The 12,617-nt window shown below is 33.6% G+C and overlaps 3 protein-coding genes across 3 annotated transcripts in view; 1 reads left to right on the top strand and 2 right to left on the bottom strand.

The window, feature by feature from the left end:
• Positions 1-12,617, bottom strand: part of LOC125872947 (structural maintenance of chromosomes protein 3) — a 138,320-nt gene that overhangs the window by 122,950 nt on the left and 2,753 nt on the right. The window lies entirely within an intron of this gene.
• LOC125872959 (succinate dehydrogenase subunit 6, mitochondrial-like) lies at positions 167-3,491 on the bottom strand. Its single transcript, XM_049553779.1, has 3 exons — positions 3,199-3,491; positions 1,879-1,981; positions 167-421 (listed from the first exon to the last, which is right to left on the bottom strand). The coding sequence occupies exons 1-3, from the start codon at positions 3,388-3,390 to the stop codon at positions 270-272; spliced, it is 447 nt and encodes a 148-aa protein (XP_049409736.1). The 5' UTR covers positions 3,391-3,491; the 3' UTR covers positions 167-269.
• On the top strand, positions 4,995-8,038 carry LOC125872951 (protein STRICTOSIDINE SYNTHASE-LIKE 3-like). The gene is made up of 4 exons (XM_049553771.1): positions 4,995-5,390; positions 6,499-6,774; positions 7,251-7,418; positions 7,545-8,038. Exons 1-4 carry the CDS (start codon positions 5,062-5,064, stop codon positions 7,945-7,947), a joined length of 1,176 nt encoding a protein of 391 aa, XP_049409728.1. The 5' UTR covers positions 4,995-5,061; the 3' UTR covers positions 7,948-8,038.

The following is a 12,617-nucleotide window of genomic DNA, read 5'->3' as shown; positions in this document are numbered from 1 at the left end:
ATAACGGTTGTTCAGATGTTTAGATTTGGAATAGGAGAGAAATGAATTCCAACTTCGTACACACATTGATCTGTTCTTTAAGGAAAACTGCCAGAATCTACATTTCTACTATAACAATTCAGTACGGAAAGATAATCAGTCAATCCCGTAGTGTCACTGGTTACAATTTGAACACTCTGATTGATTCTTATTCCTGAAAGAAGTTCATTGACATTTAACACCAAAACCAAACTTCAAACTGTCCTTCAACCGGGGATAAGATACGAGAATTACTGTCCTTCAACCTTGTTCTGCCACCATTCCATGAATTTAACCTGGGCAGCCATGGTGTCAAGCCTGTATAGCTGCAGCCAGTGGTTAGCAACTTCCTGTCCAAATGTCCAGCCAAAGACAGCGCCAGCTCCAAGAGACAGTGCAGTACCTACCGAATGGAACATCAATAAACAACAAAGTCAATCATCTTAAATAATTTAATCAGTCCAATGATTCTCCTAAACCAAAAATTTAATACACTAAAACCCATTCTGTTTTGTGTTCTCCAATCTCCACAAAACTTAGGGTGAAGTCTGATGTATGTTTAAGTACAAATCAGTTGCACAGACATCAAACCAGTTTTTTCAAGGCACTGAAAGTATAGAACCTGAACTGTATTAATTTTGAACAAAAAGGATCATAATGATTAAAATTAGTCAAAATACTACAAAGATTCCTAAAATGAAATTGTGTGAAAGTTGGTCTATGCAAGATGTGTTACTTTTTTCAGGCCGACCATGTTTGAACTTTGTTCACAAGGAAAATAAGGGGAATGCAATCTATCCTTACTGTTTTTCATCTGAAAATGGGAAAAGATGAGCAAGTAATCAAAAAGAAAGATCAGAAGTTGCCACATCGGTGGAACATAGTTAAAATTTAACTGTAAAAGAACACAGAACAGATTTGGAGATGGCAACAGTCAATTTTAGCCCACAAGTATGCAGTCAGAGGTAGTCAAGGACGGGGCAAGAATCATCATGTGTACAGGTTTCTCATGGGGGACACACTTAGGGAAGATGATTAAATGGAATCTAATATACAACTTTCTTTCTAAGTTGCCCGGACTTGGGCGTGGGTGTCCGATACGGGTGCGGATCTAGAGGTCGGATCCTTCATGATCTAATATTTAAGATTCGGGATATGGATCCATGTGTGCATACAAGTGTAGGGATTCGCCTAAAAATAGAGTTATAAAACCTAAATTATGAGAGATATTATGCGGAGAACTTTAGGAGAATCTTAGGAGATTAAAGGAAACGGAGTGACAAATAAACTTTTGTATAAAAAGTATTCCATTTTCTTCAATTTCACCTTAACTTTTGTATTGATTAAAGAAATCATTAAAACTGTTTAGACTTTCCCCATCGATTTTGGTCAAAGTACCCAAAATTGGTTGACCAAATCGGACACGGATCCCACACCCACACCCATGTTGTGTCGACACCGGGTGCGGCACCAAAAGTGAAGAGTCTGAGCAACTTAGCTTTCTTTCCTTTTGATTGGAGGAATCTAACATAGAACTTAACACGTCAAATATTCTTTAACTCGAACATTTCGATATGAACACTTAACACTCTTAACATATATGATACCTAGAAAATACTTAACCTGTTTGCAAGACATCATTGATAATCATGTGGCAAAAGCTTCTAGTAAAATCAGATTTACAAAACATTTATGAATGAAGTTACAATCCAAGGTAACTAATTCCAGGAGCCTTTGGTTCTTAAAAGACTTTAATGCTCAAACATTGGGCAATGAATTAGTAGTAACATTATGACAGCAATGTGTGTGTGTGTGCGTTTTGGGGGGGGGGGGGGGGGGGGGGAATTAAGTTCAACATACCATGCAAACTCCTGGAATACTTCCAAGTAACACCTGCAGTTGAAACAGCTCCAATAATGCCTCCTACAGCACTAATCTTTGCTGCTTCCCTAGCAGTCCTCAGCTGGAAAAAAAATAGAACATCAGCTCAAATTGGTCAAAGGCAAAAAAATAGAGGAATGGTTTCTGACAAACCGTACGGAAGCAGAAACAGTAGGATTATCAGAGGAGAAAAACACAAAAATATGCAATTTCTTATCATCTGACGTTAGCAATATTCTCCTGTGCACAGTGACAGACTGACCAATAAGCAGTTTCATGCACAAGAGAAACAGAGAGAGACAACAAATGAATTTCATTAGAAGTAGTGGTAATACATCAATACTAGTTCCGAAAACCGTGTCCACCAGCTCAAATGGGGACATAAAGATGAACGAGGTTAAAGTAGATAAGCTGAGGTTGCGATAACTTCTCTTCTTTATCCTTTGGAGGGGTTGGTGTGTGAGGGGGGAGGAGAATCAACAAAAATTGGGGATAATCCCCAGAAGCATACTGGCAGAAATCTATATTTTCCGGCCAAAGCCTTTTCTGCACGCACTCAATTTCACATGGGAACACCATGTGCCATCTGAGCATTAATGGTTTTGTACACAATATTTGGCAACTTCAGGTGTTCAATAGGTCTCAGCTAGAGTTCATGTGTCTAAATGAAAAATAGTGTCAAGTATAAAGGGCCGTCAATGTACTTGGACCCTGCAGAATCTACTCCAGGTACAAATTCACCAACTATTAAGACAAGCTAAATTAGTAAATGACTGCAAGAAAAAGAAATGAAATTTCCGAATGAATTTTTGGCGATTGAGAATGCAACAAAGCCAAGAGATTTTCCAGGACACCACTCAATTCAAGAGTATCCCTGAGAAGATTACCTAAGCTAACTTCAGCTAGCACTATGAAGAAATGCACTTCAAATTTACCATAAATGCATGCCAGTGGTGAATCAATAAGACAAATTCCAGAGAAAGCATAAAGAATATAATCACAAAATCACCCAACCAATCTAGAGAGCCATATTCAAAGCTGAATTAAACACCCAAACTAGTTACAATCACAAAATCACCCAATCAATCCAAATTGAGATATACCCAGGAAGAAACTGCACAGCAATTGTCTCAATCGAAAATCTAACAGCATAAGCAAATTAACCAAAGGTATGGATCAAAGGAGACGAATCAAAGAGGACCCAGATGGATAAACGCCTAAATATATGTAAAAACACACAAATCAAATGAAAAGTAAGCATATGAGATAGATTTGAACGGGAAAAAAGAAGGGAAATACAGTGGGTCCGTGAAGTGGGTCAGAAGCAATGAATTCCTCGACATCAGAATCAGACCAAGAAGGGAGTGGCTTGTCGCGCTTGATGAACCTTGAATAGTTGTCCAAAAAGGAAAATCTCTCGCCCCAAAACTCCTTGTATCCTTCCCAATGCCTCCTCAGGAAGGACTGGGATGATGATGAATCCTCAGCCATTGTTAATCGATTTTAGAGCTCTTCTTCTTCTTCTCAAAAAGTGGTCCTTCCAGAATTATTCCTAGGTTGGTGTGATGAATGATAATACACTGATGTTGATTACTCTTCCATTTCTGCTAGCCGCAGCCGACCCGACCCGTATCTTAACACGTGGATAAGGGTCGCCGGGTCTGGGTCGGACTAGAGTGTGATTCTCCGCAATATCATTTTTTCTGCGACATAGATTCCGAAAACAAAAATTATTTTCTTTTAGGTTAAACTACCTAATTAAACACACATTATATCTATTATAATTATAATATAATCTAATACATTCAAATAACTACTTATTATCCTATTATCTAATAACCGTATATCAAATTTAAAGTGAGATGCGTCTCTCTTTAAAATTAATCTAAAATATAGTCATTAATTACCTATCCATTTAATTTTCTCTATAATTAAATGGTTTCACTCTTAATTAGTTTTGTCTCTCCTAAATTTTCCCTCCCAGCTTCACCAACGATTTTGATGGTCGTACAAGCAGAAGGCCAACAAGCCCAGAGAAAAGGTGAGCATATTCATTAAAAAGTATGACATGTTTACTTCTCCATCCCTCTCATAGTTTTGCACTTCTACCGATCACCTCGTTTTGTAAAGTATGCTCCTTACTAATAGGTCTTGTTGAAAACTAAAAGGTTCTTGTCTGCTACGTCTCATAAGAAATTTCTATAGAGGGTTCTCAATTTCTTATGACAATGATATGTCTAAAATTGAGACAAATAATAGGGAGAGCATCAATCCTAAAACAGAGAATTTGTATCAGATTCTCAATATTTTCACTTCTCCCAATAATGACTTTGACAGTTTTTTAGGTTGATTTTGAGGCTCCGGTGATTTGGAACCAAATGAAATCGTGTAAAATATAATCAATTAATTAATGTGGCATCACAGAGATTAAGCAAGTCTCACACAAGAGAAGACTAAGGCGACTACAACATTAAGGAAGCCGAAGATGGGAGCAATTTCACCATTGCTGAAAGTAGACATTTTTCCAGTTGGATATCAGATACATAGAAAAACAATTTAAATACACAGAATAAACAGATCAAACACATATAATTATTAAGTACATATCATATATATAAAAGAAACTATATCATATTTATAGAAGAACAATCCATATACATAGAATGAACATATCAAATACATTTAATCATAAACTATTTATTAGATACATAAATGATTTTGTATCAGATACATAGAAGAATTATTATTTTTGGTATCAATTTAAGTGACATTTTTTAAATTTCAAAAATTAAACTAATCTTTTTTTCATAATTATAATTTTTTATATATCTTTTAAATATTTCCAATTATCATGACTTATAATTTTCAAATAATAAATTCATTTTAATTTTTATTTTTTTTATAATAATTATCAAAACTCACATGCATGAAAGCGGCAGTAGGGGATCAGCTACTAATATAATACTTCACTCTCATGAAAACGAACCCCACACAGTATTCAAGAATCCATAAAGTCGTTTGGTGGCTAAATTTATTACACTAAATCAAAAATCACCCTTTTTAGTAAACACCTTTCAAAATTCATACCCACAAACAAATTTTTGAACTCATCTCAAAATTTTCAGTCCCAAAATTCAAATACACAAACTTTTTTTTCCGGCAATGAGGCCGGCGGTAGTATTTGCCGGAGTATTTCTTTTGTTGGCACTGTACTGTGGGTTTGACCCTTTTAAACACAGTGCGATTTCTGAATTCAAAGACTTTAAAGCTTACAGAGTTGATCCACCAGCTTGGTCTGAAATCCCAGTAGAAAAGGATACTCAAAACTTGCTTCAGAAATCGGAAATCAAGTTTTTGAACAAGATTCAGGGCCCGGAAAGTATCGCATTTGACCCGAAAGGTCGTGGGCCATACACAGGCATAGCTGATGGGAGAATTGTGTTGTGGGATGGTGAGAAATGGACTGATTTCGCATATACCTCTGCTAATAGGTGACTCTATTCCTTGTTTTTCCTCGGTTTTAATTTGTTTATCCGATTTTAACTTGATACAGGATTTAAGAAAGTGAAATACTGTTAAGTCTTATGGCGTTAAACTAGAGATATGTTGAATGTATCGAAATGCGAGTTTTAATCTTGTGGTGTTAACCCGGTGAAAAGTTGAAATGAAAGAATTGTTAAAAAAAATCTTTTATTAAATTATCCTTTTGATTCACTGTTTGTCACTTTATTACGTCAGCTTAATACTTGGTTTAATAACTTCTAAAGCATGACTTCACACCTTATTACAATGATAATCTTTGTTGCTATGGCCTTTTGATGAAAACAGACTGTAACGGTGAGATATGCTGCATTTCGCTCTTAATTTGTATCGTTGCTCCTAAGTCCTAACAATTATGATTTTGGGTTGATGAATATGCCTGTTCCACAAGCTGCTTCTCTAACTAAGTCACATAATGCATGATCTTTATTAAACGACGCTAGCGTATTAAAGCACTGGAATCAGATGGGAGTCAATCTCATTCTAAGAAACTTTCTTGCTTTGGTCAATTCAAGATAGCATGAGAGCACATGAGGAAATGATCTTCAGATTCTAAAAAGAGGAAATGAATTTCTAACAAAATGTCTCAGTTTTCTAAGCTATCTGGCTTGAAGTTGTCAGGAAAGACGAAAGGATCATAAGGTCCTGCTCTACAGAGAGAGTTAATATTTAGTCTTTTCATTCCTAATTTGACAATAGACCTGTGTCAGGGGAATGCCTATTGTTTCCTTTATCTTATCGTTTAATCTGACTTAATTAAGTTCTATGATCCTAGTATATTCTGAACTTCTAATTATGTAATTGGAATTGGAATTGTGATATGTTAATGATTGTCGATCTTGCATGCTAATATGTAAGGCTGTTAAGCTAATCTGGTTAAATCAAATTTTAACATGTCATAACTTGTCTTGCTCTTAATGAAATTATCTTCTATAATTATGCTGCATAGTCATCGTATAAAGTCTTAAATTCCATTTTAAATTTTCTCTTTTAGATGATCTAAATTTCTGGTCTACTTTCACCGATTTCCTAATGCATTCTAGTGATCTGAATTTTCAGGTCTGGCATTTGTGACCCAAAACCATCACCCCTGAGCTATTTAGAAAATGAACACATCTGTGGTAGGCCTTTGGGATTACAGTTTGATAAAAAACAAGGTGACTTGTATATTGCAGATGCATATTTTGGGTTGATGAAAGTAGGGCCTGAAGGCGGACTAGCAGAAACATTGACAACTGAGGCTGAAGGAGTGCCTCTCGGATTCACAAATGACCTTGACATTGATGATGAAGGAAATGTCTATTTTACAGATAGCAGCACCAAGTACCAACGAAGGTACGTAAAATTGTGAATTTACTGTTTCTTCGGTTTTATGTAGATCTCTTGATATATTTGACATGATTTGAGAATGAACATTCCATTTCACTATTAGTTCTGATTAATACCAAATGGGAGACAGAGGGCTCCCTATCTTTAGCGGGGAGAAAAATGGTTTCTTTTAAAAAACAATGCATCTAGGACAGAAAAATGAGAGTTAATGTCCAACTCTGATAACATATAGTGAATAGATGATCATCGAGAAGCTTAGATTTTAACGCGGTTACATGGTTGCACCAAACTTTGCTAACATTTCTTCTGTTCAATGAATACCCAACTCTGCTAACATATACTGAAGATGTTTATATGGGATTTGGAAAAACCTTGCATTGCCATATATAAGCATTTATTTCAGGTTTTAATACAACATGGTTTAAGTGTCATGCGCGTTTCTTCTTTAATTAGAATATTAATACTCACCCCATCTTGCACAGGAATTATATGCTGCTGGTTTACTCAGCAGAAGATAGTGGGAGGGTTCTGAAGTACAATCCTAATACAAAACAAACCACTGTTCTTGTTCGGAATCTCCAATTCCCAAACGGTCTGTCACTAAGCAAGGACGGTTCCTTCTTTGTATTCTGTGAAGTTGCCAAGGGAAGGTACGTTTTTCGACCTATGGATTAGCATGTTTACAGTATTAAATAGACATACAAGGATCCTGTTTCTGACTTCACCTTAAAACTTGTGGTATTAACATGTAATGGAATGATGCGTTTCTCTTATAGATTACAGAAGTACTGGTTGAAAGGCGAGAAAGCGGGGACCTTTGAGGTGATGGCAGTCCTCCCAGGATATCCCGACAATGTCAGCACAAATGAGAGAGGTGAATTTTGGGTAGCAATCCACTGTCGCCGTACCATTTACAGCTATATAAATTCCATATACCCACAACTTCGTCTATTCTTGCTGAAGCTTCCTATCCCAGTAAAACTCCGCGCCCTCTTGCACCTTGTAGGCAAGCTATCCGCTATTGTTGTGAAGTATAGCCCTGAAGGTAAGTTGTTACAGATATTGGAAGACGAAGAAGGGAAAGTAGTTAGAGCTGTAAGTGAGGTTGAGGAGAAAGATGGGAAGCTTTGGATGGGAAGTGTGTTGATGCCTTTCATTGCTGTTTACCAACTAGAATGAGTTAAAACACTTAATTTGTCAAAAAAAAAACTCTCTACTTAGTTCCTTATGGTTGTTTGTAGCATCTAATTTATGAGAATCATCAATAAAACTCTCTTTCTAGTTCCCTATAGTTTTGAAGTCTAAAATGTTTCCTCATTTTTTCTAAAACTCCTGTAAAATGTATTTTAAATATGTTTTCATACAGAAAATTGAGCACTGTTGACAAAATATTTGCTCAATTCTTGCATTGTTTGGATATATACTTGATAAATGCGAATGTACACGCAATAGAAAAAATACGTCAATCCATTGGAATATGGTATGCTACAAGTGAATATTTGCGACAAGAATGGACCTTAATGGGGTAGCTCAAAATCAAAGGCCCGAGCCCATTTAATGGCCTGTTTGGTTAAGTTTTTGAAAAGCTAAAAGTTTTTAAAAAAAAAAGAAAAGAAAAGAAAAAGAAGTAGTGTTTCTAGAGTCTAATATTTGATCAAGCATTTAGGAAAATAACAAGTGTTTTTGATTTGTATAGAAATATTCTTTTCAAACATAAATTGTTATTTTAATATTTTGATAAAATTGATACTCAAATTGATTAATCGAACACAAATTACCGCACACTTTTTTTTTGTTGATGACTACTTGACAAGTAAGAATAAAGCATAATCAGAATGTTCTGTTTGTGATTCCTAGAAGGTGTCACTATTTCTGAAAAAATGGGAGTTGCAATTTTCCTTTTAAAATAGATTTACATACCCTAGTCTAATCAATTGAAGTAACCATTACTTACAAATTCTTTTACTTTTCAGGTGAGCATGCATATTGACTGTAGTAGTTGACTTTTGAGAAATATGTATTTGGTACATTTTTCTAGAAGATATGTTTTTCGAAAAATAAGTGATTTTTTTATTTAAATTTGAATGTTTGGTTAAGAAGAAAAAAGTATTGTCCTAGGAATATTTACGTATAATCTATGACATTGGATCTGACCCCAACTCTTGATCTGAAAAGTTTTGACTCTGTGTTTCAATTTGAAAATCGATTTTTGACTCTGACCCAAAAACCATAATCCGACCTTGACATGAGTCTTGACTCCCTGATCCCAATGCAAGAACCGACAACTTCTACTCCCGACTCTCGACTTCGATATTGATTACGCGACCCTGATCTAAGGTTGGAAGTCGAATGATGTGAAATTGAAAGAGAGAGTTGAAAAATATTTTTCTTAATTTATGAATGAAAGTCATTCTTTTTTTAAATTAAAAAAACAAAAATATTTTTTAAAACATTTAATTCAACTAAACAATGAAAAAATTATAAACATTTTCTTCATACCAAACACAATCTAATAATTGTGTAAAGATCCTTTAAATTATCTTTTTTTTTTAAAAGTAAAGATCCTCCACAATACCCGTTGCTAAAAGTGAAATTATTTTCTCTTTAATAATGAAAAGCTAGTATCAGATATTCATTACTCCCTCACTAATCACTATTCATTACATATTGACTAAATAATCTTATATTTCAATTTAATACTTTTTTTACCATAATAATCTCTTTCAATATTTATTAAATTAATAATGATAAAAATAAAAACTAATAACTAATTGTATATTAATTTTCTAGAATAATAATTATTTTGAATCAATTATTTTAGAGAAAATTATGCAGAATAGCAAACATTTAGCCTATATTAGGTACTATAGCTACAGTTTAAGAAAATTGTAATTTGCGGCTACAGTTTCCTCAATTATTGTAATTCGTCTGATTTGTATAAATTCAGAATTTGTATAATTTGGTTCTTGATTGTATAAATTTAGAATTTTGTATATGCTTACCCTAGCTATTTGTATACGATTTATGAAAAATTCATAATAAATTACCCTGTTTGTATATTGGCAAACTAATATACAAACGGAGTTTTGAAAAATTCCTAAATATATAAATACATAATTTGTATATATTTACCCTAAGAAACCGCAACCTCCATAGCAAACATAACTATTGTTATAAAACGCAATTATCGAAACTATAGTTATACATTCTTATTATGTCTATTTTGTTTACCATTTCTAAAATTTTATCCTTTTAATAAGCACGATAACTAAAATGAACCGAACGGTGGGAGTTCTATGTCCTAACATAACTCTGTGTAACAGTCTTCCTTACATGAACTAAAAGGGTCCTACCCAGCCTACTTCAACTGCAGTACTAAGCTAGATTTTAGCTTCTTTTAATTAATGGTTCACATCAATAATTGTTTTCTAGTGTTTCATTTGAGTACACATAATCACTTGGAACATGGAAAATGTTTTTCTTCTTCTCTTATAATATATAATATATATAAATATAAATATTACTTATAATAATGTCCAAGTGTTAGTTGGAGCTAAGTACAATTAAATGTTAAAATAATTATGTAGAAAATGGCTTATGCTCATAAGTGTGTCGAAGTTATTTTCCTCCTTTTGATGTGAAATGTTTTTTCTCGCCTAACACTAAAATTAATTATTTACTTTTTTCGAAAACCATTTTCTTGAAAAATGACTTTTACTACGTTACCAAACAAACTAAAGATCTAATCTATAAATTGAAAGGGGGTGATATTTTCCAACTTGGCTATATACTCAATATAAATTTAAATTAGTTAAACGTACGTCAAAGTGGGTACCTAAATATATTTATGACAATGCAAAAGTGATTGCAATAATGATATTTTATCGATTAGTGTTTAATTTTGTGCGTGCAAAAGAATTTTATTGATTGTCATCAGTAGAAGAATGATGCATTCATATTACCAAATGCACTACACTAAAGTCTTCTTTCTTACCTATGTTTTGAACACTGACTTTTCATACTCAATACTAACTTACAAACAATTGAAAATTATATAATCATTGAGCTTTGTCACCTTATATATGGTAAATAAAATTGACACCTTTTTTAATTTTTAATTTTTAATTTTACTTTCTGTTGGCGTTAGGGATGACAATGATGCAAGGCGGCTGACTGAATTTAGACATACGCAATGCACTGGGGGGGGGGGGGGAGTGAATAAAAAATACTCCTTTTTAAAAAAATTGTTTGTCATTTTTTGATTAGCTTGGGTCAGACTTAAAAAAGAGTAAAGAAAAGTTTTAAATCTTATGATTTTAGATTAAAAATATGTTAAATGTACCGAAATGACCTTTATTGTGCTGTCTTAAACATTTCATATGAAAAAAATGGAATTAAAGATGTGCTAAAAAAGGAAAGATACAAACAAATTGAAATGGAGAGTAATTAATTATTTGGTAACTTAGGGTTTAAATTATTATTTTTTAAAGGGAAAAAGGATAAATATACCCCCAAACTATCATAAATGGTATACAGATACCCTTCGTCATACTTTTGAAACATTGGTGCCTCTGCAGTAAAAAAGTAGAGCATATATGTCCTTCACTCTAATGAAAGACTAAATAGGGACACGTGTCACAATCTTATCCGTCGATCCGATTTTAATAAATATCGGGTGGATGGATAAGATTATGACACGTGTATGTCTGTTAGTATAAAGGGTATATATGCTCTAATTTTTGGATGGCGGGGGCACCAATGTTCCAAAAGTATGACGGAGGATATCTGCATATGATAGTTCGGGAGTATATTTGTCCTTTTTTCCTTTTTTTTTAAAAAATAGCGGGTCGGGTCGGATGGACATGGTTGTGGGTTTAAGCCGAATAAACGGGTCAAAAAATGCTATGTAGGGCACGGTGAGCCGGGTTGAAATTTTATGGGTTAAGAGAGATCTAGAACTTACATCACATTTAGGTACACCGATGCCGCACCGCTTGCCATCCCAGGCTGGATCGAGATATATTTTTGAGAACGAAATTTTTGTATAAAGCAATTTCTGAGTATTTTGTGCTTTGCTTGTTTGTTAATTTGTAGTTAATTAAGACTAAACCTTGATGACTTGGTTCCATCAAGTCAAAAAAAAGAAGAAGATGAAAATTAAGAAAGTTATCTACTTGTTGATTCTTGGAAAGTGTCACCATCGTAATTTCTTAATTTGGAAACAAGTTAAAAGTAGGGGAGCTCAAATTGATCAAAGTTCAATTTTCTAACAATTTAAGAAGTCGTACTTATTAATTAGGTCTTCGTAATCAAGTTTAAAAGGACTCAAATGTGAGGGCATTTCAATAATATTATAGGTGGTTGTTTCTCTAAATTATTGGCTTATTATTCTTTCTTTGGATATTTTAGAATCAAACATGCAATTAAATAAATAGGCTTTAAGACATGCGATTTGAAATCATGATTTTAATACATGTGATTTGGAATCGATCATGATTTCAAATTCCCAGATTTTCAAAAAAAAAAAAAAGATTTGGTAATCCAAATTGTGATTTCAATATTTTTTTTTTTTTTTTTTTTAAGGACCACCCCAACCCTTGAGTACAAGTTAATCACTATTCTACACGTAGAGGAACTTACAATGTCAATAATTTGTTTAACCAATCAAAACTAGTACTTTATCTCAAAGTTTTGTTAGATGAAAATCTTTATCTCCAAATTATGTGTTGGGATTTAAGAAACAATATTTAAAAAAAAAATAAGTTCTCATTTTTGATATTTTATATTCGCATCGAAGCCTTAAGCCTCGACTAATAAAATTGCTACTAAAACACAATAAAAAAGAACTT

This window comes from Solanum stenotomum, chromosome 8 (genome assembly GCF_019186545.1).
Source record: "Solanum stenotomum isolate F172 chromosome 8, ASM1918654v1, whole genome shotgun sequence".
NCBI lineage: Eukaryota > Viridiplantae > Streptophyta > Magnoliopsida > Solanales > Solanaceae > Solanum > Solanum stenotomum.
Note: the sequence above shows the minus strand (reverse complement) of the source record. Positions and strands in the feature narration are given on the sequence as shown.